At 39.2% G+C, this 20,447-nt stretch overlaps 2 protein-coding genes across 6 annotated transcripts; both read left to right on the forward strand.

The window, feature by feature from the left end:
* The first annotated feature begins 305 nt into the window (after positions 1-305).
* Positions 306-4,560, forward strand: LOC119724340. Of its 4 annotated transcripts, none has more exons than XM_038195347.1 (8): positions 306-335; positions 1,356-1,475; positions 1,714-1,835; positions 2,052-2,157; positions 2,640-2,728; positions 2,865-3,029; positions 3,550-3,729; positions 4,127-4,252. In XM_038195347.1, the coding sequence occupies exons 2-8, from the start codon at positions 1,364-1,366 to the stop codon at positions 4,250-4,252; spliced, it is 900 nt and encodes a 299-aa protein (XP_038051275.1). In that variant the 5' UTR covers positions 306-335; positions 1,356-1,363. The 4 variants fall into 4 exon arrangements, with proteins under 4 accessions (XP_038051275.1, XP_038051277.1, XP_038051276.1 ...); XM_038195349.1 differs by having other exon boundaries at positions 317-335; positions 1,359-1,475; XM_038195348.1 differs by having other exon boundaries at positions 333-349.
* Positions 4,561-6,522: 1,962 nt separating this feature from the next.
* Positions 6,523-19,974, forward strand: LOC119724343 (serine/threonine-protein kinase PAK 3-like). 2 transcript variants are annotated; one of them, XM_038195352.1, is made up of 15 exons: positions 6,523-6,679; positions 8,183-8,186; positions 9,678-9,880; positions 12,602-12,690; positions 13,332-13,494; positions 13,693-13,745; positions 14,111-14,209; positions 14,687-14,843; positions 15,201-15,313; positions 15,633-15,770; positions 16,172-16,264; positions 16,568-16,667; positions 16,910-17,106; positions 17,516-17,653; positions 18,077-19,974. In XM_038195352.1, the coding sequence occupies exons 3-15, from the start codon at positions 9,700-9,702 to the stop codon at positions 18,158-18,160; spliced, it is 1,605 nt and encodes a 534-aa protein (XP_038051280.1). In that variant the 5' UTR covers positions 6,523-6,679; positions 8,183-8,186; positions 9,678-9,699; the 3' UTR covers positions 18,161-19,974. The 2 variants fall into 2 exon arrangements, with proteins under 2 accessions (XP_038051280.1, XP_038051279.1); XM_038195351.1 differs by lacking the exon at positions 8,183-8,186 and having other exon boundaries at positions 6,524-6,679; positions 9,684-9,880.
* Positions 19,975-20,447: the final 473 nt, after the last annotated feature.

Genomic DNA, 20,447 nt, shown 5'->3' on the forward strand with positions numbered 1-20,447 from the left:
AATTTCTGCTTTAATTTGTTTGGCCTTCGGTTTTTGCACCGTTTTGTGGCAATGTTTGTTTTTTCGTAAATGATTGTTTATGGTAAATGAACTACCCTAATTACTTTTCGACGCCGGCGTTGCCTTCGCAAAGTTTTATAGCAGATTCTCTCCCTCTCCCCCCCCCCTCTCCTCGGCATCCGCCCACCCGGGGAGGGGAAGGGGGGGGGGTACGATCGAGCGATAGCACGGGTGGCGTGGCCGGCTCTGACTGTTAGCATTGAACAGCGCCACCATTTGTCAGATGGTGTGCAGATTCATATGAGCGCTGATCGGAGTCTGCTATGCTGAGTGCCGTAAGATTATTTAGGCAAATATGAACCTTTCTACTTTGTACTAGATTTAATTTACTAATATTATAATGGAGCCCCTCCCATGTAGTTCACTCTGAAATTTTAATGACTGCACTTTAACCTCAATTTGGCTAACTTTAATAACACCATGGCATGTCCATTCCAAAGTGTTGCAAAAATTCAATTGCATGCCGAAATTGCAAAACATCAGATCATCATAAATGTGGCCTATTTACTGGACTGCCTCCGTAAACATAGGCCACACATCCACATGTACAAAAACGTGTCGACTTTGCCAAATTTTGATTTTCACATTTAGGCTTACTTTGTAGGTTTTTTTTTGCTTTAGAAGCATTCTCACCCTCTATATAGGCTAATCAGAAAGTGCTGCCTTTTTCAGATGTCCATTTTTCGTGAAATTTCCAGATACATTTGCACACGTTTGCGTATCAAAATTTCAACATGAAATTTCACAAAAATTTGACATCTGAAAAAGGCAGCACTTTCTGATTAGCCTATATAGAGGGTGAGAATGCTTCTAAAGCAAAAAAAACCTACAAAGTAAGCCTAAATGTGAAAATCAAAATTTGGCAAAGTCGACACGTTTTTGTACATGTGGATGTGTGGCCTATGTTTACGGAGGCAGTCCAGTAAATAGGCCACATTTATGGAGCTAATCGGGAGAGTGACGTCATCCGACCACAACATCACTGATCATTTCCACACATTGGAGCTAGGCCTAGCTCTCCTTCCCCCACGGATATGCGCAATCTTGCTGACGGGGCCATTTTAGAGCGTTGCTGTGTGTACGTACGTTTACGCATTGTCAATGGAAAACTTTGGCGCTTCGCCTTCGGCTTCCAACTTGCGGTCATTCCAAAATGCGCCCGCCGCGTCTAGCAACGTGTGTTCTTTTTGCCCTGTGAACAAGATGGTGCACATTGCCGTGAGACACTTTGTTGCCATTGTACAGCCTACAGGTATGTAAATTTATTGCTGTTTTGCACAAACTGTTTTCCACAGCAGCCAATATGGGGGCAGTAGTGTCATCAACCAACGGAAGTGATGACGGTGGAATTGTAGCCGATTTAACACATCCACTGAAAGGTGACTGGCTTAGTCAACATGCAGTGGCTTGCAATGGTAAGCTTTCCCCCCCCCCCCCCCCCCCCCTCCTTCAAATAGTTCAGATTTGTAAACATTACCCAGATTTTTGTAATATTATGTATTTCGGGTAATGCAAAGATGATGATGTATGGCACTGTAGTTCACCAGCCAAACCTGTGACTGAAAACCCAATTATGCCTTGACAACAAAAGATGAAAGCTGAGGAAAGGACCACGCATGCATAACTGCTTTATGCTTATCTTTATATTGACAGTCTCCAAACATGAGATAGCGCTTATGTGGGAGCAGTATAAACAGCTAGGATGCAATGAAGACGGAGAACTTAGCGGCGATGCATTGATGAAAGCTTGCAAAGCCAATACCACGGCAACAAAGGTACATACATACTCCTTGCGTTCACTTTCGTCATTGTCGCCTTAAATTCATGTCTGTCTGTAAACCCAAATGAAATTGTTACAGCTCCCTCATGTATTTACAAAAAATATGGTCTTTTAAGGACTTTAGTTAGGCCTCAAGTTCAGTTGAATTGAAAAAGCCTTTTCTTGAAATATCCTTTCCTTGAAATGTCCTTTTCTTGATTGAAATCCGAAGATTGTGGAAATGATGCCAAGATCCAAAGACAGCGTCTTAACATTCCAGACGTTTTGCAACATGTCACGCTGGCTGGCGGATGCCTCAATCGAGACCAAAGTTAGAGGTGAGCGAAAAGAAGCTAAATTTGCCCAGTTGCTAAATTTGAAAATAACAGAGGCTCTAACAAAATGCTGATGGTACAGGAGTGGAGTGACAGGCACCGTGAGTGGAATGCACAATGAGATGTCATCAATTAAGAAAAGTTGCCAGAATATTTCAGCAATGCACACTGACAAAAATGAAAGTACATGTACACGTTGAAAACATGTTCTTGCTAAATCAGATAGAGCACAGCATAGGCTATAACCAAGAAAAAGAAAAGAAAAAATTACACCTGATTTTACGATCTTGATGTGCGCTATATATTATGTGCATTTAGGAAAGAAAATTGCCATTACTGGATATAAACCCTATCTTCCACATCCAAGATCCACAAAACTGTAACGCAACCAATAAACAAACCATTTTTGTACTAAGATATTCACATGGCTGCCTGTTTAGGAATTTTGTAAATGAATGTCTTGTTTTCATTCTTGATATTTACAGCTGCGTTTCAGTGTTTGAACAAAGGACATCCTCTTGACATCATTGTAGTGATGGAAATCCTGAGTGAGATTTACTGCGATGAAAGTCAGGTAAGTGAACTCATTGATTCAAGTGATTTGAAGTTTAATTTGAACAGGCTTTCAAGTATTCCTACTTTTTCAGGTCCAGCCGCATGCAAAGTTTTGAACGGACTCACTGAATGAAATTGTCATTTTTTGTCTTCAGGAAGTGATTGAAAGGTCAGCCAAGGTGTTCATGCATCAAGTCGGAGATATGGCGACGCATTCCATCAACGAGCAGCAGTTTGTCAAGTGGGCCCGGCAGCTACCTAACGATACACTACAGACCATCATGGATTTCAAGTGTTCCCCTAATGAGTCTCAAGAACAGGTCAGTTAGGTCAAAGGTCATGGGACAACTTGTCAACTAGTGACATAACTATACGGTAGTCTGCTGTGATGTGGTCCATGGCATTTTTGTAAACTGGGGGGGGGGGGGGGGGCATTGGTACCGGCAAAGCTGTAGATTCTATTTGCTTCATATGGTGCAAAAGACCTTTGAGCAATATCTTGCCAGGCAACAGGTTTTAAAACCAGCATATTCTGAAAACCTTTGAACTTGATCCCAGTGACATTTGTCAAGTGAATGACAGTTGTGTACTGGAGTTCATCGCAAGTCCTCACAAGTCCTACAGTTTCAGTCAAGTTGTACGCTATTCACATGTACTGTAACAAAAGGATTCCTTTGTTGTTTTCCATGGTCTGTTAATTTTAACTAGACTTATGTAAGATTTATTTTGAGCTTGCAATGAACTTGTGATGAACTCAACTACAACACTTATAAACGAAATCAGGAAACGTATGCACACTCAGGTCATATTGCATGATTTTGTCAACTGATTGTTTGACAGGCTTCTAGTAGTAATCCTGTCAAGAAAGACTCCAAGGAAGCTCCAAGCACTAAGCACATGCTGAAGGTGTCAAGGATGGCCAGTCGTAAAGACTGGGTGCTGCTAGCTAACAAGCTAGGCTTCACACAGGATGATATCAGTCTGGTAAAAGAAGAGTTACCTGGGGATGAGAAGGAACAGGTTGGTAACATATTCTGTGAGGCATACTTATTTTTTTAAAATTTTTTAACATTTTTTTGCTGGGCCTGAGGGCAAGCCGACTGTCCTCTGACTGACTGCCTGACTGACTCCCCGAGTCACTGACGGACTGACGGACTGACTCCCCGAGTCATTGACTGACTGCTATTTTTGATCCCATTATACTGCCAGTTTCATTGGGTATCATCAAGTGATCAATTGAAACGTGTGGAAGCATTCCCAGGATCTTCTACATATATGAGTATTTACCTTTTTACTCAAAAGCAACAAGTTATGTCTGAACGTTTTCAATGTTACATGTAGTCACAGCCCTACAACAGGTGCATTACACCTGTTGAGAATTCCGACTAAATTTAATTGATTGACTATTATTTGACAGGTGCAGCAGATACTATCGTTATGGAAACAGAGGGGGGATGACCAGGCTACCTTGTCAGTCTTGAAGGAAGCGCTACGTGGAAGTGGTATGGCTGAGATTGCAGACAACCTGGACACCAATGCTTAATGGGTACCAGCCAAGGTGCCAGTAATGACGTCACACTGCGTGTCGTGCATTACAAACAAATATCGCAGACCAAAAGCTGTAATTGTCTATTACTAATATGGCAGCATATAATTGTGCAGCATATGGAAAAGCAATATTAATAGTCTAATAATAAGACTTTTAATATTGCTTTTCCATATGCTGCACAAGTTTAGCAGATTCTGTGCCTATTAATGCGTATTCAGGCCTATTTAAACCAGAGGCCAAACTATTGCAATAACCTTGATCAAGGCATTCAATGATAGAGACCAATGATCGATGGTCTGTAGCCATGCGTTATGCAATCACATGTACTGCACAAAGGACCAAGAGTGACCTCATGTGGCTAAGCTATGATATGCAAATCAGGTGGTGCTGAGCAAACGCCTTGGAACATCCATGAGCCTTGAGTGATGTTTTTCTTTATTTTGTCGCTGGATTTTTCCAGTGATGACCCCGTATGCAGCTAAAGATGAGATAATTATTGAGTTCTTGGTCGTGCAGGCTCCTATTTTACAAGGACAGAGAGCTGGATAGTGTGGCTACATTCTCAAACAAGTTTGGAGTTCACAGACCAAATAAAACTCGATATAAATCCAGCGACAAAATAACAAAAAAGACCCAAAAAAGATAGGCCATGGCTCACGGGTGTTCCAAGCCGTTCGTTCAGCACCACCTGATTTGCATGTCGTAGCATAGCTGCATGAGGTCGCTGTTCGCGCTTCGTACATTATGTGTGATAGTGATTGCATAGAGCGTGGCTACCACTTTGTTGGCGATTGACCATAATCTTCAAGCTCTATCATTATCGCCTTGACCAGGGCTAACTATACAACTGATACAAAATGAACCAAAAACACGCATATAGAGAGGCAGCTACACTAGTTTGTTGAATTTTTACATGTACATATGTTTTTAATTGTTGTGATATATTTGCCAAAGGAATTCTGAAAGGACAACTGAAAAGAAAAAGATACATTTCTATTTCCTTCTTTGCTGTGCCAACTTAGATAATAACTCATTACATTAGTTTTTTAGAGTCTTAAAATGAGATTTTATTCATTTGAAAGGAAAATTATATTAATGTGCAATAATCGAAATGTCAATAAATATAACTTTTATTTATCACTTTCTTTTTCAAAGGTTTTACTTTTAAAGAGTTTAAATTGTTTGTGTATATTTCAAGTGTTTGTTAAACTTTGCAGCTGTTCTGAAAGCTTTATTTGCTCGTACCTACCACCCAAACAGAGAAGGGCTAATTTCTTCAGGATGCATGACGTAATTTCTTCGAGCCCTCATTAGATAGAATTTGTTTGAACAATAACAAGGGTCGACGCTTCCATGTGCGGATGACACGTATGCGCTGAATGTATTGATTGTATTGCGCTGAAGGCATTAAGGTAGCAAGCTACCCACAGTGCTTTGCAATGCCCATGCTTCCTTCACAACATTTTGTGAAAGAGATTAGCCCTTCCCAGCACCCTGTTTGGGTGGTGGGTATGAGCGGAAAAGCTTTAGGCCTATTTATTGTACATTCACGTTAGTATTCCTGAAAGTCTTTTGCATTTAACAGTTTTCATCAGTTAGTATTCTGGTTGTTGTTCTTTGCACGACATTCCAACAATTAATTTTTTTCACGACATTCCAGCTGTTTATTAAATGCAGGTGAATATGATGTACTTGTGTTGGGGGAGGGGGACAAAGTTGTCAATTCCCCCCCCCCCCCTGCCAAAAAAAGGAAAATGCAAAAAGTTGAAATATGTTGCAAATGCCGATTCAATAAAATAAATATTGAAGGCTGAAAATATCCATTCTGCTTCTTTTTTTATTTTCATTTTTTTCTTGTTTGTTTATTTTCCTGTTTGGGGGGGGGGGGGGCTGATCGTCTGAATGCTACCTTAATTTGATGATCGATTTTGATGATTGAGCGTCAAATTGGAATTCCATATAAGGTATGTATAGTACAAGTAACCGGTAAAGTCAAAGGGCGCCCTCTATCACATTATCAGATATTTTATGGTTCTCTCGATCCGCACAAAATAAATGGAAAAATACCGGACAATTTTCGTATTGCCTGAATTTTATATTTGGAGGTGCAAAATACGTTGATTCCAAGAAATATCTCCAAATAATATATTTTCAAACCATGGGGGAGAAAAACAGACTTGGGGTTTAAAGGGGGGAGGGGGCGGGGTTTGGAATTGTTTCCTTTACTGGTATCCGCACCGCTAACGGTAGGAAGACGCTATTTTAGCTGCGTACCAGTCAAAGCCAATGCCTACATGTGTGCAAGTATGCGTGCATGCATTTTGATTGTGCCGAATGCTGATTTTATTTCGTGTACTTCCGGATATTTTGCATGCATTCATTGCATACAATTACTGGATTTACGGACTCTGTTCAGTGAAGGTAAGTTTCATTTGTGATATTTTCTGTTTCAACACAAAATGGAAATGGTTTTTCTTGGAGTTGGTGAAATGTGAAATTGATTTCCATAAAGTTAAAAATCCTAATTCAGTGATATGTTTGCAAAAATCAGTGCACTGTTAGTTGGAAGTCGGAAGTTTTCCGCACCTACTAGGCCTTTACCGGCATGCGCTATATTGCCTTTTGGAATGCAATTGCAAGTGCATTTTGTTCAAGATGGAGTCTAGTAATTTGTGCACTTTTTGCCCTACTCTGCAAGTAGTGCAATCAAGTGGTGTTTCCAAACGCTAGTTATATACTTGCTTCAAATTCATTAAGTTAATTTGACATGTTTGACTTTGAGCAGTTGACATGGTTGAGTAGTTACCGAGTCATGCCAGTACCTTCATTGAGAATATGAAGAAAAAAGTGGCATCAGGTTGCAACATTTTTGCCCTTGATAGCTGTGTTAATCATGTGAAAAATGGGCTAAATCAGTCCTTCTGTTTTGAGGCGTGCGCGTGCGATCGCACCCCCACGCCATCACACGCCTAAATGCTTCCTGAGAAGTCCAAATAATCTCACGCCTGAATCCCTCAGTACCGCACACCTCGGCATACATTTACGGCATAATTATACTTCATTATTTTTGAAAAATAAAGTACGTCGGTGAAGAGAATATGGCTTTATTGTAAACCAAGATGAATATTTTGAAAAACAATACCAGATTGTTCAGTCCCAGCTTGGACCACACAATCGCACGCCTAGAAAAATCCAGGTGTGCGTTTTCCACACACCTGTGATTTTCAAATCAGAAGGACTGCTAAATAGCTACATGATGTATCCATGATGTATCCCACCTCATACCGGTAGTACATGTAAAAACTGCTAAACTTACTGGCTTGACTGGAATACTGCTGCTGCACAATTTTAACGTGTTTTTAGATGGGGTTACGATCGAGTATAAGCTTTATGTGGCCTCTCTGGACTCCCATTTTGCACTAAATTTATTCGAGCACCATTTGCAGTCATCAGCCGCATTTGAAAAAAAAATTTTTTTAAAAATTAAAAAGCCACGTCGCCGCACCACTTTTGGGGCAAAGCTCCATACCATAAACCGGAGACTTTTTTTTTGGCCTTACGCATTGGACTTCCTTAAGCCATGCCATGATAAAACGTAGCTTGGGAAACCCCAGCGCAAACGCTCATCAGGAATTTGACATAGCATAGCACTGGGGTCACAACCATATTTTTTCCAGCTGTGATGGTTCTATCTGAAAAGCCACCGAAATCATGAATATCTGTCATATTTTAGCCAGTGTTGTTCTGTTTCAAGTCGATCATTTGCTTCGTGAATGACTGCTGCATGTTATTAGGTGAGTTTATCTCAACTGGGTTTGGATAATGGGGGAAAAGGACCATTTAAAATAGAGGCCATAGTTGTGACCCCAGTGCTACATGTCGAATTCGTGATCAGCATTGGTGCCAGTTTTCCGCTAGATACAGCCCACAACCTTTGCTAGAGTTACACATGTAGATGACAAGACACATTTCATTTCCTAGTCAGGATTTCCTTTTCAATGCACATTTCTAAAAATTAAACAAGAATAGTTTTGTTGCGGAACCCGCTGCTATATCTGATTCGAACCAGCCAGCCAGACTCCAGCAAGCTTGGTGGTTGAGTGGTAAGATGTCTGCACTAGTAAGCAGGAGGTCATGGTTCGAGTCCCACCTGAGTGATTTTTTTCTCACAATCACTCGGGACAACACTGACTTTACAGTGTTTATGATGAATCGGTGAAGGGCAAAACCATTCCATCTTATGAAAAGATTTGTACTGTTAATGAAACCAAATAACAAGGTGGTAAATTTATAATTGAATATTTACCGCAGAAAGTCCTAAAAAAATGTTTTAAAATGTGTTATAAATGCATGCTATTTTTGAGTCTCACATCAAAAAGTAGATTTTTTTTTCAATTGCTATTTTCCTAACTATAAGCCCATAAAAGTTATCACTTTTGAGTGAGACATCAAACGAAAAAATCCACCAATGTTTAGTTATTGAATTATTTCTTCACAAAATTGGAATTATTGGCTGCCAGACAAGAATTCCGTACTCATAGAGCGGGTTATTTATGTGCAAAATGAAAGCCTTTTTTTTAGAGGGTTGCAGATAACCACAATCGGAAGAAAGTAGTATTTTTATTTCAACAAACATACAAATTGCAATTTTAAGGCATTCTATTTGACTCATTGATGAACTGTCTTATTGTACATGTAAGGATACACACTGGCATGTGTGTTCAAAATTGTACATTTGCAGTGCCGATTGACTCAAAGCATATCAGCATGTGGAGTGGTTCTGTCAACCAAGGCCATGTACATGTATCTCAGCTCCACTGTGACATCATCGCAACAAGACCTAGTCATGAATCACCCACACATGTTAATATGCTCATCCTGTGAACACACTACGCAGTTTCCAATACGCATGCATTGCATGCATTATGAAACTGTTGGGTGTTAAATAATTGTTTATGTTCTGAAATACTGTATCCATACTACAGCCAGCATGGCAGGCGCAAATGAAAATCTACAAACGGTCTTCTCTTGAAACGTTTGCCTAAATTGTATATTGCATTTGGCCAAAGGTCAAGGTCATAGTTTCCAGATCTTGTTTTCCATCTCACGAAGTTTAAAATATATTTAAGATGCAGACAAGATGTATTTTCTAAATGTGTGGGAATTTCAACAGCTTTCCAAATTCGCCTCACTATTGTAAATTGTTTGAGTTGTAAAGAGCTGCAAGCTTTGTTTATCTTTCGATTCACTTTCATCAGTGGTGATACAGTTTACATTATGGCATACATGTAAACTAATAAATACGTTGTCTGTAGACGTGTGCAGTTTTTTTATTACCAACTTATACATACACTTGTATCTTCCATGGTAAAAGCTAAATACGCCACTTTATGCCATTTTTGACATTTTTGTTCTGTGTCTGCAGGTAAATCTGATCATTAATGAGTGACAACATGGAGGAAAGCCCTCCCGCACCACCGGTGCGCTACACCAGCACTGGAGGCACGTTGAAATCTGACGCGTCTAGCCCAGGATCCAAGCCCCTCCCCAGCACACCCACAGATGATGAGAAGAAGAAGAGGAAAATCAAGATGCCATGGCAAGGCAAAAATGAAGATAAAAGTAAGATGCATGTGTTCTGTGATGCCTGTACAATGCAAACATGATTGTGTGTGATGTCAGTATAAGAACAGAGTAGTAACTTCAATAATAAGTTGATCACAAGTTTATGACAATTTAAGTCACAAGTTGATCATAAGTGGAACACAAGTGGATTACAAGTCAATCACAAGCCAATCACAAGCCAATCACAAGCTATTTACAATTCAATCACTAGTTGTTCACAAGTCAATCACAAGCCAATCACAAGTATGTCTCAAGTCAATCACTAGTCGAGCACAAGTCAATGACAAATCAAATTACAAGTCAATCACAAGCCAATCACAAGCCAATCACAAGCCAGTCACAAGTAGGCCTATATCACAAACCAATCACATTTAAGCAGCATCAGTAATTATATCACTTTCCTTCTTGAACTTTGTCAGAGAGACTGGCTTTTGTAAGATACTTTGTAATATTCTCTGAATGCCAACAAAGTTGAGTTCCATATTTGTTAGGGTGTCGTTACCATCCAGTGACATGCACATGTGTTTTACATGAATATTCATGTAAAACACATGTTCCTGTCAAAAATGAAAGTTTCTAGTCGCAACAGGAATTTCCTTGTGCCAACACACATATCCCGTACATATGAACTACCTTTGTTTCTGTTGAAAGTGCATGTAAACAAACAATTTTAAGATAAATCAAATTTGATTTGATTTATATCACCCTGACGTCAATGGTCAACTTCAAAGAATTTTCAATCCAGGAAGTAGTTTTCAAAATTGTCCATTGAAATAGGGAAATTCCAGTTATTTTGTGGATGCTTTTCTGAGTGTATTCTGACTATAATGTATTGGTAGGAAGAAATGAATTGTGTAATTTTTTTTAAAGGAATTGTGTTTTTTGGTTCAAGCTCCGCTCCAGTTAATTTCTTTGTTCAACTTTTCAATAAGTTGTGTTTTTGGGTGAGATTATTTATAGTATTTGCTTGCTGCAGTCAAAAATGACTGAATTGGTTGGAATATTTTTTTTCACATTCATTTCATGTCATCAGTAATGATATAAAAGGCATCAATAACAAAACTATTTTGCAAAGAGTTCCTATTTTATGTGGACTGAAAAATGTACATTCAGTCCAGGTGAACTTAAGAATGAAAACAGAACCATTATTTATGCATTTTTTCAAGCTTCAAACACGAACAGTTACATATATTTCAGGAGATTGTTTCCCCCAAAAATTTGATTTCTAAAAAACCCATGCTCGTATGCTTTAAGAATCTTGAGTGAAAAGTAATTGCTTGTGTGCAGGCATCTTCCCCAGAATGTACGCATAGCAATTTATCAACGATTACGTTTGCGTTTAGTCAGCTGTCTAGAACGGTTAAACCGGCCTCTGCAACGACTGGAGTAGACGGAACAGGAAATGACAAGGAAGTTTCGGTGTGTTCTCCAGTGTCCTCTACGTCTACTGGGGGGAGGGGGGAGGGACTGGGGATCAACAAGAAACAGGCTTTATTACTGATGACAGTCACTGCGCTGATTTGGAAAGGGTTATTTAACAAGGTCGTATGCAGCGGAGTTTCTAGTGAGTGAAGGGGAACTCCAAAGCAAAGCTTTTCCTGTTGCATGGGTTTTTGAAAATGGAAAAACTCTGTAAAGTTGTTGTTTGTATTTGTTGCACTCGTGAATTCCCCCTTTGTATCTGCTTTGAATTTCCTGTAAATGCCGCGTGGGGGTTCAACAGTTCACATGTGGTGTCAAATAATATGTTAGTGGTGTGTGTAAGGGAAACTGTTTGTACATGAACAGCTCACGCACGATGAATTACGAATGTATTATTACATTTTCTAATTCATGTACACACAACTTACGTTCATAACTACCTGTAAACGCACCATACTTAAAAAAAAGAAAAATTTTCTTCCTGTTCTTTTTGTTAGCGTAGTTAGGTTTAAGCACACACATTATATAGCATGAAGCGCTAATTATTACTAAAGTCTAATAATAATTTCATGATAAAGGGCATTTGATAGGTCTTTTGAAAGGTGTAAAATGGTTATTTCATTAAAAAAATCTCCATAACCTGCTAAATCTGACAGCATTGAACATCAGGCATATGCAAATGTCTTAGATGAAATGGTTTTGGCGATTCTGTTAATTGATTCACTATAGAAAATTAACTGTTGCTTCGGCGAAGTAAAAAAAAACATGTTTTTCGTCCTCCTTTTTGGAGGCCACCTGGATTTTTTTATTATTTTTATTTTTGAAAAATGCAGTAAAAAAACACTGAAAAAGTCCACAGTTAAAGCAAATGCATCTAAAACTGTTCATTGTAGACCAATACAACTCTAAATGACACTGTAAATATGTTCCGTTCTCTTGTTCAACTTGTCTTTCATTTTAAAAGTGTCTTTGAACAGTGGAAACACCAACGGTTTCAGGAAATTTAAAAATGGTGCCCATCTTAAAAAAAAAAAAAAACCTCTTCCTCCTATTTTCCTCCTAGGGTTTTTTTTTTAATTGGGCCTTATGCATGCATGAATCCATGAATCCATCTGTTTATAGTCCGTCTGTGCCCTACCTCAAGGGTTGGACTCCATGATGATCAGTGTTTGGATTTAGGAATATCAATTTTGAAGCTGATTTCCAACAAGGGCAACTTGTTATCTATTTAGCTTTGTTTCTGAACTTAAAAAATGGCTAAACAAAGCTTGAATTATCTGCTTCTTTTTCTGTCAGGTTCCAAGCAGCGGCCGGAGATCAGCTACCCTACCAGCTTTGAGCACACTGTGCACGTTGGCTTCGATAGCATCACTGGAGAATTCACGGTGAGATTTTTTAAAAAAAGGAGCCAATTTGTTCAAATTTTAACTTGTACACATGTTGCACACGTAGAAATGTATGCCTTCATTTAATCTCTAACAGGGGTGAGACTTGTTAAGATTTTTCCTGATTTCAAGATTTTTTTTTGTTAAGATTTTCCCCCTATTTTAGGAGTTTTCAAGAATCCCTTTTGAAATCTGGAATTCCTTAGGTTTTACCATAAAGGTGTTTATTTTACCTGTACAAGTTCATATAGAATCAAAGAAATTGTAATTTTAAGGACTGCCTTTTAGGCAAATACAAAATAATAATAATGATCATCAGGCCATTAGACCAGTTTTTGCAGCAGCTCGAGATCAGCGCGTTATGGTTTCTACCTTCACAGGTCTACAGCCGTTTATACTCCTGGTTGGAGAGAGGCAATTGTAGTAAAGTGTCTTGCCCAAGACTACAAGCACAACGTTCCCCGTCGGGGTTCGAACCCATGAACAATGGTACATGAGTCGAACACCGTAACCATTGGACCACATCTACACTATACACCCAGCGTTGCTCTGGTATCCTTGACAACATAATGTTGGCTTGTATTGATGTAAGAATCCAAATAGATTTTAAGATGGTGTGTTTGTATCTTGATCTCAAACAGGGTATGCCAGAGCATTGGGCCAAGCTGTTGATGTCATCTCAGATCACTAAGACAGAGCAGAAGAAGAACCCACAGGCCGTCTTGGATGCTCTCAAATTCTACGACGACAGCAACGCCAACCGAAACGAGAAGTTTATGACTCAACAGAAAGTCATCCTGAGCAGTAAGTTCGTACATGGAAACTTTGGAATTTCACACACGATTTTCTGAAATCATTTCATTAAAGAAACTAATCTTTGAGATTTACTTTTGATTTTGAAATTGTATTTTTGGTAGAGAACATGAATTATGAAATGGATTCACAGAAGCATTTTCTGAACGATTTGTTTGTTTACTAATTTGTTTTTGATGTTTGGCTTAGGCAATAACAAAGGATCTCTGGAGGACACATTTGAACAAACGTCACTCAACGCAGTAAGTATACCGCCCTCTCTCATTATCTTACAGCAGCAGATCGGCTGATGTGAAGTAACTGTCAATTTAAACAATTGAAATGGAATAGTTTTTGAGTTTGGCTTTATAACCCTGGCCCTTCCAGATACCTCAAGTATCCCCTGGATATCGGAAGAATTTTGCAGATTGGAGGAATGCACAGCCCAGCCGCTATTACTTTACATAGGACATTGTGTCTCTTGAAAGTTTAAGTACATGTTGCCTTTGGCTTCCTGCACACTTGTGAATTTTGGAGTATTCAGAAAGGAGTCTGACCAAAATTTCATCGGAAGTTAGGGTTAGGCATGTGTAGTTTGTGATGTTTTGGACCTCATTTTTTTTAACAGAAGCACGGCCAAAAGTCTGTCGACGTTGAGGAAGATGAGGATGATGATAATGGGCCAGCACCAGCCATCGCACCTCGGCCTGAACACACCAAGTCTAAGGTACACTCAGCCTGTATTTTCAGTCTTGGTTTCTGCCTTTTAAGGTGGCTGTGCCTGTTTGTTGAAGTAAACATTTCTAAGGAATTTGATTAAACAGAGAAAATCACGGCCTTGATGAAAAGTTAAGAATACCACGACCAAGAAGATTCCAATTTCATTTTAAAAAAACCACCAAAATCAACAACAACACTAATGTGACGTTATGGATTCTAATTGCAAAAAAACCCCAACCCAATATAATAGATACCTCCAACAGTAACACAAACATCACAACTAGCCTTCTACAAATGCATACTCGGCATGAAAATGATTTTGACTTAATCAGAAGAGCGCCCCCTATGCTCTTAAAAGAGTGCCCTTTGTGAAGTTAAAGCTTTGTTGAAATCCGATGACAGCTTGTGCTTGCTTTGCTGTCCTGTTTACTTTTTGTAAGAATTGGATAATTTCATTTGGTTTCATTTCTGTTTGCACCCTCAGTATTACTCCAGGATTGAGCCCCCAGCTGAGCCCGCCCCAACCCCAGTCTCCCCACCGCCGCCTGCCGCTATCAACAATGCTGAAGGCAGTGTCCAGAGAACGAGAGAAAGACAGAAGAAGAAGAAGATGAGTGATGACGAGATCTTGGACAAACTGAGTAAGTTAGGACCGAGTCTGATCGGTTGAAACCGGTTCAAACTTCACTTGATTGCGAATGCGAAACAAATTTGACGTCATGAAACATTCACTGCGAAATTCGCCCGAGTTGAACTGAGCTCAACTTTTGCGAAATCTCAGTGCGAAAATTTGCTGTGACGTCACAAATTCGCATTTGCATTCCCTTTCGTGCCAAGTAGGAACCGGCTTTGGAATGGCTCTGGATCGCCCATCTGAAAAGTTGGTCATTAGAAACAGGTCCAAGGCATGGTCCTGTGGACTGCTTCATTCTTCTTCATTCAGATCTCGTCTTTCTTTCTCTGAAAATGAAGGAATGCTGATTTGATTCTGTTTCCAGGGCAAATTGTCAGCGTTGGTGATCCCAAGAAGAAATACACCAAGTGTGAGAAGATTGGTCAGGGAGCGTCTGGAGTCGTCTACACAGCGATAGAAGTTGGCACTGGGCAAGAGGTACATATTCTCACAGACCCAACACAGTTGGGAATAAATCTCTTGCAGCTTAATTTCAAGATGTGCATAATAAACCAGTATCGTGACAAAAATTGTATTGTAAATATTTGGTTTTGTTACCCTCTTGTGCAAGGCTACTTTAGTCAACATCACATTGTTTGTTCAATAACAGTGAAATAAACTGTAAATTCTGAAGTATGCTTTTACATTTAAAAGATTTCCATATTGAAATACATGTTCATCGGAGCCTAAGGGTTAAGTTAATATAGTGATTCCTGTGAAAGGGACGTTCTTATTTATTTTGTGTATTTGGTTTCAGGTTGCTATCAAGCAGATGAATCTCCAACAGCAACCCAAGAAAGAGTTGATCATCAATGAGATCCTCGTCATGCGAGAGAATAAGAACCCAAACATTGTCAATTATCTGGACAGCTATCTGGTGGGGGGTGAACTCTGGGTAAGAAATTCAGCATTGGACCAAAAACTAAACTGTTTTTTACGCATGTAATTAATACATAGGGTGCCAGCAACGACACCTCCATGTTTTCTGTATGATTTAAATATTTTGTCATCTGTTTTTTTGACATTGTAAGTTTCTTGACAACTTTTCTGAAATGATTTGCTTCTCTTGAAACGTGAGAGAGAAATCTAAGTTCAGTTTCAGACTTCTGCACAATATTTTTTAGAATAAAGACGTCTTGAATTTTACTCAATCCAAAAAGATTGTGAAAAGTCCACCCACATTTTTTGTTTGGCTTGAACTCCTTTTGAAGCATTCTCAGTTCTGCCTATAAAAAATGTCGTGTCACAAATGCATTCTTGTGATAATCTTACTTTTTATGTGGTATCTTCCTTCAGGTCGTGATGGAGTTTTTGGCCGGCGGTTCCTTGACGGATGTTGTGACTGAGACATGTATGGATGAGGGTCAGATTGCCAGTGTGTGTAGAGAGGTAAGCCAGACCATCTTCATGGTTGTCCCACTTACAAAATAATGTTGTCAGTGGAATTTGATGTAAGCACGCAACCCCCCAAAAAGGATAGGTTTGCCAAGGCCTGTTGCAAAAGAACTGCAGTTTGGGGCACGGATGTTAACGTTTCTAGAATGCATTGCAAAAGAAATGGCCTTGTGTTGTAATCTTTTGCTTGCACAGAGTATTGAAAAACACGACAGTAAGACAATGACCTTTTTGAAATGCATTCCCAAGATTTTGTGTCAATGAATTTAATGGTATTACTTCTTGTCTTTTGTCCAGTGTTTGCAAGCCCTGGAGTTCCTTCATCGCAATCACGTCATCCACAGAGATATCAAGAGTGACAATATTCTTCTGGGAATGGACGGTGGTGTCAAACTCAGTAAGTCAGCGTCTCTCCTAAACTGGCTGTGGAACGCAGTCAGAGTTCACTTTGAACTCACAGTTTTCAGCACCTTTTGAGGAAAAAATTGCTAGTAGAAAAAAAAATTTTTCCATCTTAAACGCCACCAAAAATCAAAACACTGTTGTAATTGACTTTTAAGAATAATCTCTTGTGACAATTAAACCACATGCTTGGTTGTTACTAACGAATGATGCTGATGTCTTGTTGAAAATGTACAGCTGATTTCGGCTTCTGTGCCCAAATAACTCCCGAGCAGAGCAAGCGCACAACGATGGTGGGCACGCCATATTGGATGGCCCCAGAGGTCGTGACCCGTAAGCAGTATGGGCCAAAGGTCGATATCTGGTCCCTGGGTATCATGGCTATTGAGATGATAGAAGGAGAGCCGCCGTATCTGAATGAGAATCCTCTCAGGGTGAGTTAGCGAGTTTGTTATTCTGAGAACAAAAATAGTGGCTTGGGAGTGAGAATTGCTTTAGTTTCACCTTGGCCCAACAATTTTATATAAGATTTACCTGGTAATGATGCCATCCGGCCCATTGTGTAGGCCGCATAAATATGTGCTGACTTACGGAGTTAACAAACTTGGCTGTCATAATAATAATGAGCCGGATGGGAAATTTCCTGTTTTTTCGTCAAATGTGTCACTTGACTCATCTTTGGAAATGATCTTCTTTTATTGTTTTCTTCAAAATGACAGCATGCCAGAAAGAATAATTTCACAGAATAATTTTTAGACCAAGTAGGCTTTTTTAACAATAATTTGGTCAGTTATGTTTTGGATAGCTGCAAATGATCTCCTCTACCTTCAAACATCCTTGCAGGCCTTGTACCTTATTGCAACCAATGGAACACCAGAAATCCAAAACCCGGAGAAGTTGTCGCCGGTCTTCAAGGATTTCTTGGCCCAGTGTCTAGAGACCGACGTGGATAAGCGTGTTGGCAGCAGTGAACTCTTAGTGGTAAAGCCAATATTTTCTTTCTTTTACTCTTTTTCACTTTGGTGGGATAATCAATAATTGATCAAACTGCACGCATTGCAGCCAGTCATTATCCATTGTGCTTTGTAGCACATTTTTTTTTTCAGGCCCAATTTTTTTTGGAATTTGGTGTTAATTGTTTTGGGAACTTAAAAAAACTCAAGACTGTGCATTTGTTTTTTAGATGATTTTTTACTCTTTACCATTTCAACTTTTGTTTGCTGTGAGCTGTGTAAAGACAGATTCAATTCTACACTAGTTTTCGACCCTTTTCTTAAAGGGGGAAAAATGGAAAACATGTTCAAGCACCTGTAACTTGAATGTGGCACGTTGTGTAATTGTTTTGGTTGAATGTTAACTTGGGCTTCTTGGGTGTTTTCTTTTTGTCATTGCTCGTGATTCCAGCATCCCTTCTTGAAGATGGCCAAACCTCTTAAGACATTGGTGCCACTGATCATGGCAGCCAAGGAAGCAAGCCAACGCCACTAGTCTCCGTCACAAGCCTGACTATCAGCATCTCCATTGGTCACTAGTCTCCTTCACAAGTCTTTTCGTCTTGGCGCCTGTTGTACATGTATGTTCCATTCTTGTTTGAGGTTTTATTATAAGTAGATTGGACTTTTCTCCAGCATTAAGCTGATGACATCACATTTGCAGCTGTTGGAGTCACGTCCAGGCAATTTACCATTTTCAGATGTTTTATTTGTACTAATTGCGTAATATGATTTCTGGGTTCATTTGTACATGATTTCTTTTGTTATACACTTTTTGACTCTATTTTTTATTTGTTTTCAGTTTTAACTCAAATGATGTGCCTTTATCGTGTAGGGCTGTCCATTTTTCGAATAATTAAGTATTCGATTATTAAAAACTGTGTTTGACCGAAAATTTGAATATTCGAAACTTGCTGATCAAGTTTACATGCGACAGCTGCACCTGCGTGCCACGCCCGTCAAAAGTTGCACACAAAGTGCGCAGATTAAAATTTGTATGCAGTGATCAATGTTGTGACAGCCCTATTAGTGTAGCAAGGGTGTAACAGTATTGGAATACATGAATAATTCAGTTGCTGATGTGACTTCATCAAATCTTCTCTAATCATGTACAGTGTGACATCTGAGGTTTCATTCAAATATATCATATGAAATTCAGACAGTGTTGAAAGCATATCATTTGAAGAGTTTTTTTTTAACGACGCATTTTCTTTTCCATAGTCAAAGGAAACCTGAGGGTGAGTGTTTTTCAAAATGTCTTTTTTTTACTTTTTATTAAGTAGATTTCATTACATTGTAAAATTGGTACATAAATATTGTGAAAATTTTACTTTCATTGGCATGCCTACTTTGTCCTGTATAAATAGGGTAATGTGTAAGTATTTTAAGTAAAAATGGTATTTCATATCGAGTAATCCTTGTCAGTTTTAATTTTGCAAGAGATCCTAGTTATTGGGTTTTTTTAACTTTTAGACCGCGTGTTTAGCATTGACCAGTGTTGAATTTGATGTCTTAATTTAAGGTGCTGTAAAACTGAAAATTGCATAGTATTTTGTTTCAAGTTCACCAGTTGTGGCTAAGACAAGGAGAACCATGTTATATTCGGTCCTGATGAATTTAGAAAACTGATAACTAATGACAGTGTATGCTACATGGAGGGCAGTGTGTTTTGTACATGTTATGTGAGCGGAGAGTAAGTTAAGGAGACGTCATATGAGCAACTCGAGTTGTTTGAACTGTTTGATATATTTTGTATAATATTTTAATTTGGTATAATGTGAAAAGCCAAACGCTGAACTTAATAAGAGATTGCATGGTGTATATTAATCTAAATGCAGACTGGAGGTATATTACCTATGCAAAGTGTGCCTGTCGTAAACTTGGTCCACAGCAGTTTGAACAAATGCATGGAACTTTATACAGCATATTTCAGTGTCCAGCATGGATGCCTTTTTTGTTTAATTTGAAGCCAGATCACAGAGGTACGACAAGTAAAAACACTGCTTGTTATAGACTATGGAAAAATAACATACCTTTAAGAACAGTGAATGTTTAGCTTGACCAGACATTCGTGATGTCACATTATAGCATTTACATTATAGTTTGGTTGCGGTACCCACTGCTATATGAGATTCGAACCAGCCAGCCGACCCTGGCAAGCAGGGCTCGTGGGTTAGCATCTCACCTGAGTGATTTGTTTCTCACAATTACTCGGGACAACACTGGGTATACAGTGTTCATAAAAATACATCGGTGAACGGCAAATACCAACATTGAATTGATTTATGCTTCTGTTCTTTAAAAAAAAAACAATGGAGTTGAACAAACATGACATTCTGGAACTGAAATAGTTGTTGTGGTTCCATCTGATTCACCCCAGACACTTTTAGTTAACCTGCAACTTGTGTACAAATTAATATGTGGATACACATGGAGTTGTAGCAGACGGGCATACGTTCCACAGGTAATAACGCCTCCATCTATTGTAAACGAATAAGGGTTTAGATGCTTTGCATGGCAGCCATCTTAGGGGTACATGTACATGCACTTGTTCAATAGGGATAAATATAGGAAGACCTGGTGTGTTCATTGTGACTGAACACCTCAAAGATGGCAGCTGAATGCAAAGTGTCTATCAGGCCGTGTCCAAATTACTTGGCTACGGCTTGAATTTACACACAAGTCTATGGCAAGTGGCTGCAGCGGCTACCATAGACACGTGTGTAATTCCAAGCGGTACCCAAGTAATTGGAACATGGCATTAGTATCGTCTCTGATGATCT

Source organism: Patiria miniata, unplaced genomic scaffold (genome assembly GCF_015706575.1).
Source record: "Patiria miniata isolate m_02_andy unplaced genomic scaffold, ASM1570657v1 HiC_scaffold_18, whole genome shotgun sequence".
Taxonomy (NCBI): domain Eukaryota; kingdom Metazoa; phylum Echinodermata; class Asteroidea; order Valvatida; family Asterinidae; genus Patiria; species Patiria miniata.

Bases quoted from the DNA above. Each gene is read 5' to 3' on its own strand.
- LOC119724340 (XM_038195347.1), top strand. From the start codon at position 1,364: ATGGGGGCAGTAGTGTCATCAACCAACGGAAGTGATGACGGTGGAATT. The intron at 1,836-2,051 runs GTACATACATAC...TGAAATCCGAAG, and splicing joins CCAATACCACGGCAACAAAG to ATTGTGGAAATGATGCCAAG. The intron at 3,730-4,126 runs GTTGGTAACATA...ATTATTTGACAG, and splicing joins CTGGGGATGAGAAGGAACAG to GTGCAGCAGATACTATCGTT.
- LOC119724343 (XM_038195352.1), top strand. From the start codon at position 9,700: ATGAGTGACAACATGGAGGAAAGCCCTCCCGCACCACCGGTGCGCTAC. The intron at 16,265-16,567 runs GTAAGCCAGACC...TCTTTTGTCCAG, and splicing joins TTGCCAGTGTGTGTAGAGAG to TGTTTGCAAGCCCTGGAGTT. The intron at 16,668-16,909 runs GTAAGTCAGCGT...GAAAATGTACAG, and splicing joins GGACGGTGGTGTCAAACTCA to CTGATTTCGGCTTCTGTGCC.